Source organism: Myxine glutinosa, unplaced genomic scaffold (assembly GCF_964187855.1).
Source record: "Myxine glutinosa unplaced genomic scaffold, kmMyxGlut1.1 SCAFFOLD_2053, whole genome shotgun sequence".
In the NCBI taxonomy this organism is placed as follows: Eukaryota; Metazoa; Chordata; class Myxini; order Myxiniformes; family Myxinidae; genus Myxine; species Myxine glutinosa.
In genome coordinates, this window is record NW_027618148.1 from 58909 (window position 1) to 64096 (window position 5188).

At 44.5% G+C, this 5188-nt stretch overlaps 1 protein-coding gene across 1 annotated transcript; it reads left to right on the forward strand.

Moving 5' to 3' along the window:
- The first annotated feature begins 342 nt into the window (after positions 1–342).
- On the forward strand, positions 343–2353 carry LOC144889243 (52 kDa repressor of the inhibitor of the protein kinase-like). The gene is made up of 3 exons (XM_078769314.1): positions 343–470; positions 1073–1318; positions 1675–2353. Exons 1-3 carry the CDS (start codon positions 343–345, stop codon positions 2351–2353), a joined length of 1053 nt encoding a protein of 350 aa, XP_078625440.1.
- Positions 2354–5188: the final 2835 nt, after the last annotated feature.

Sequence of the window (5188 nt, forward strand, 5' to 3'; positions counted from 1 at the left end):
AGTAAAGGAAATTGGATGCATCCAAGCTCAATTTGGAGTGTCATAGCAAAGGGGTTGAATACTTATTGATGCAAGACATTTTTGTTTTTCATTTCTAATTAATTTGTAAAATAAAATAAAATAAAAAAAATAATCCACTTTGATATCATCGGGAATTATGTGTAGTCAGTGCCAAAAAAAAATCTCAATTGATGTTTGATGTTCAAATTGATGATTGGCAACCTGCATCAATCCAAGTCTTTCCTTGGAAAATCAGAACGACTCAAAATCTACAAGGCCTCTGTCTGTAGTTCCATTGCTCTCCCCCTTGGAGCTGGCGTCTCAGCATCACGTCGGTCTCTCATGGATTCTGTGGAATCTACAGCTCTCAGCATCAATGGAATCTCTCACAATGAGACTGAAGCACAGGATCTGTTTCTTCCACATCACAGGCAGATGGATAGTCTCTGTTTTTTACTGCCTCTTCTCGGGTATTGCTTGCTCTGCTCTCTCAGTTGTCTGACCTTCCTCAGCAACTCCAGGATCCATGCGTTCATTAACAGCTCTATGGAATCACACTCCAGATGCCATTCCTTCCCACTCTCCCCTCCAGGGCTTCAAGCAGGCATGTAGTGCACGGCCACCTCATGTTATCCCCCTTGCTGATCCATGTTCTCTATTACCCCCATTAACCCTTCCTAACCCAACCCTCTTACTTTCCGTTTTCAGTGGATCCTTTCTGTCCATCTTCCTTTCCTGTTCGTTGTTACTGAGTGCCTGCCCTGCCCTTCCTGGTTGTGCCCATTGGTGCTCCGTTACTCCACTGTGAATTCAACCATTTTCTTCCATGAGCCTCGCTCTTGTATAAAAAAAAATTCACGTTTTTTCCCCAAAATATTAGAATCTCAGTTAGCTTTCACATTACCCGTTTGTAGAAAGATTTTCTTCACCTGCTCTTCTTCACATAGAAACCATTTTGACTGCAAAGCTGAGGCCATGCATTAAATATGGTTGATGTTTATGTTAACTGAAAGGAAAGACTACATAAAGTACAGTATATACATTCAAGTACGGTACAGTATTAAAGTATTAGGAGAAGTTATTGTGGACTCAACATGGAGAACTGCAGAGGTCAGGCTGATGATGGTGCCGGTGCAATGGCAGGCAAAATGAAAAGGGTGTCCAGCCGAATCCTCAACTTATATCCCAAGGCCACATACAGTCACTGTGCCTCACACATCCTGAATCTATGCATGGTGAAGAGCCTCAACATTCGGATTGTGCAAAACATGATGGACTTGATGGATGGTGTTGCGAGATTCTTGAACAACTCTCCAAAGTGACAGGGTGCACTGGAGAAAGTGATAGATGAGCAGCCACCTACTCAAATACCAACCAGAGCCACGTGAAGTTGAAAGAGATGTGTCAAACATAGTGGGTAGAACGTCATGATGCAAATATATTTCGTATGGTGTACCTGCCAGTGGTGTGAGGCCTGGAGGACATCTGTGGAGACAATATGCACGACTAGAACTGAGGCACCCTGAAAGACGCACGATCCTACCACTTGGGACTGCCACAATTCCAATCCATCGTTGCGTTGGAAACAACCCATCACATTATGGCTTACAGCAAGGCTTTGTCAGTCGGTTTGTAAGGTAGATGTGTTGACATGGTCATGGTCAAGGCATGTAGGCATATTGACTCTGTCACCAAGAGTCACCAGGATGTCAGAACCTTCAATGAAAAGTGGTTCACAGAGGCAAGCAAACCGGCCGAAGCTGTGGGAGTGATGCCGACCATGGCCCGTAACATCGGACTTGTGCAGTACCGGTACCATACCAACACCCCAGCACAGACAGCTGAAGAATACTTCAAACGCAATCTGACCATTCCACTAGTCAACCACCTGCTCATAAAACTACAGACCCACTTCACGGAGCACACAAGAGATGAGCCATGCCATTCAGTGCACTTCACCCCTTCTGTGATCTGCTCGTTTGGAACAGTATACACAGAAGTCATCAGTGAACTGATGGATTTCTACCAAGAAGACCTGCCATCACCAATATCAGTTGATACAGAGGTGCACAGCTGGCAGATAAAGTGGAAAGGCAAGTCAGCATTAGAGGTCCCAAACACAGCAGCAAAAACCCTCAAACAGACAGATAGATCATTCTTCCCCATCATCCACTTCCTGATGCGTCTCTTCTGCACGACACCCGTAACATCATGCGAGGGTGAGTGGTCCATTAGCGGACTGAGACGTCTTAAGACTTGCATGCGGACAACAATGCGTGAAGATCGGATGCATGGACTGGTACTAGCACACATTCACTATGGTGTGGACTTATATATGATTGACATGATTTGATGACTGTGCAAGGCAAAATCCCTGGAGTATGGAGCTTCTGGGCTTAAGTATAGTAGTGATAGTGGACTATATGAGCTAACAATGTACAAATAGTAAACTGTCACTTCACTCTTGACCGGCACAAGCTCACATACATCACTCTTGAGAACAATATCTTTCTTTTAGCTAAATATTCTGAAGTTAAAAATAAAAGACGAATACATTGACTTAAATAATGTGTTTTTTGTTATTTTTCGCAATCTGTGAACATCTTAACCTTAAATGAACCCTCCCCTCCCTCCACATACAAAATTTCTGCATCCTCCCCTGCAGATAAATACTGTGGTTACAACGAACAATAAATATGGGGTGATTAATCTGTGAAAGTAAAGTATTTTTGACTTCATATACATTAATTTTATAGTGGGTGGTTTGTGTGCAGCCACCCGGCTGCTGGTTGCATCATTTTTCTGTGGGCGTCTCTGCCGCTGATGCAATGCCTCTCGATAACGAGTTATCTGGTACTCATTTTGCCGACCTCGGAAGGATGACGGGCTGAGTCAACCCCACCTGGCATTAATTCAACGGGATTCAAACCTAAGCCCTCGGACAATCGATAAATCCCATAAGTTAAAACTTTACCTGTACAACTCCTTACCCTCCCCCAACATTACAGTTGCACTCCACCGATGTTGTGCAGGTGTTCTGCACCTATTCGAGTATACACCAAGGAGGAAGGGAGTGGACCTAACGTCCTTTTCTATGTCAACTTTTTTTTACGGCGTAGCCCATCGGGCAGAGCTGTCTAGAACAGTGTTTGTCCGTCTGTATGTATGTATGTATGTATGTATGTATGTATGTATGTCCCCTCAAACGTATAACAATCAGAGCTGAGAATCTGGTCACATGACAGGGTGATGTGATTACGTCTGATGTCATTACGGCGGTACGGTGGCTGACTCTCCACACTCCACCATTTTGATTTATATGCCGTTCATGCCGAACATATCGTCGAACCTGTCTAATATCACAATCGCCATGCTCTACCTTGACGTTTTTCATTCAGTGTGAAACATAAACAAACCGAATGTAAAAATGACCGAGGCGTTATGACTCACCATCCACTTCGGACAAATTAAAATCAGGTTTTCAGTAGTATACACTACCGGTCAAAAGTTTTAGAACACCTCAATTTTTCCAGTTTTATTAAAATTTACACATTATAATACACAGTGAATAACCTGAAATGGTACAAAGGTAAGCAGTAAACTGCTCGAAGTTAAAAAAAGTTTAGGTTAGCAAAAACGGGAAAATAATGTAAATTGCACAGTTATATTGTAAAAAAAAAAGGCCTTCTTCAGGGAACAAGTAATGGGTTAACAACTTACAGCTGTTCCGCAGCACGTAACATCCGCGAAACCAACACATCCGCCAAAACAACACATGCGCCAAACCAACACATCCGCCAAATGAACACATCCCCTAAAACAACACATTACCAAACCAATACTTTCCCCAAACCAACACATCCACCAAACCAACACATGCCCCAAACCAATACATCCAACAAACCAACACATCCACCAAACCAAAACATCCGCCAAACCAACACATGCGCCAAACAAACACATCCGCTAAACCAACACATGCGCCAAACCAACACATGCACTAAACCAACACATCCGCCAAACCAACACATGCGCCAAACCAACACATGCGCCAAAGCAACACATGCGCCAAACCATGCCCCAAACCAATACATCCAACAAACCAACACATCCACCAAACCAAAACATCCGCCAAACCAACACATGGGCCAAACAAACACATCCGCTAAACCAACACATGCGCCAAACCAACACATCCGCCAAACCAACACATCCGCCAAACAAACACATCCGCTAAACCAACACATGCGCCAAACCAACACATCCGCCAAACCAACACATCTGCCAAACCAACACATCTGCCAAACCAACACATCCGCCAAACCAACAAATCCGCCAAACCAACGCCTACAAGAAAAAAATACATCCGCCAAAATCAACACATCCGCCAAACCAATATATCCACCTATCCAACACATCCGCCAAGCCCACATATCCGCCAAACTAACATATCTACCAAACCTAACACATACGCAAAACCAACACAGCAGGCAAAACAACATATCCACCAAGCCAACACATGCGCTAAACCAGCACATCGGCCAAACGAACACATGCACCAAAGCAACACATGCGCCAAACCAACACAAATGCCAAACCAACACATCCGTCAAACCAACACATCTGCCAAACCAACAAATGCCCCAAACCAACACATCCCCCAAAACAACACATTCCGAAACCAATACTTTCCCCATACCAACAAATCCGCCAAACCAACACATTCCCCAAACCAACACATCCACCAAACCAACACATCCGCCAAACCAACACATCCGCCAAACCAACACTTTCCCCAAACCAACACATCCGCCAAACCAACATATCCGCCAAACAAACACATGCCCCAAACCAAAACATCCTGCAAACCAACAAATACGCCAAACCAAGACATCCGCCAAACCAACGCATGCGCCAAACAAACACATCTGCGAAACCAACACATGCGCCAAACCAACACATCCGCCAAACCAACACATCCGCCAAACCAACACATCCGCCAAACCAACACATCCGCCAAACCAACACATGCGCCAAACCATCAAATCCGCCAAACCAACACTTTCCCCAAACCAATACATCCGCCAAACCAACCCATGCGCCAAACCAACACATCCGCCAAACGAACGCATCCCCCAAAACAACACTTCACCCAAACCAACACATCCGCCAAACCAACACATCCGCC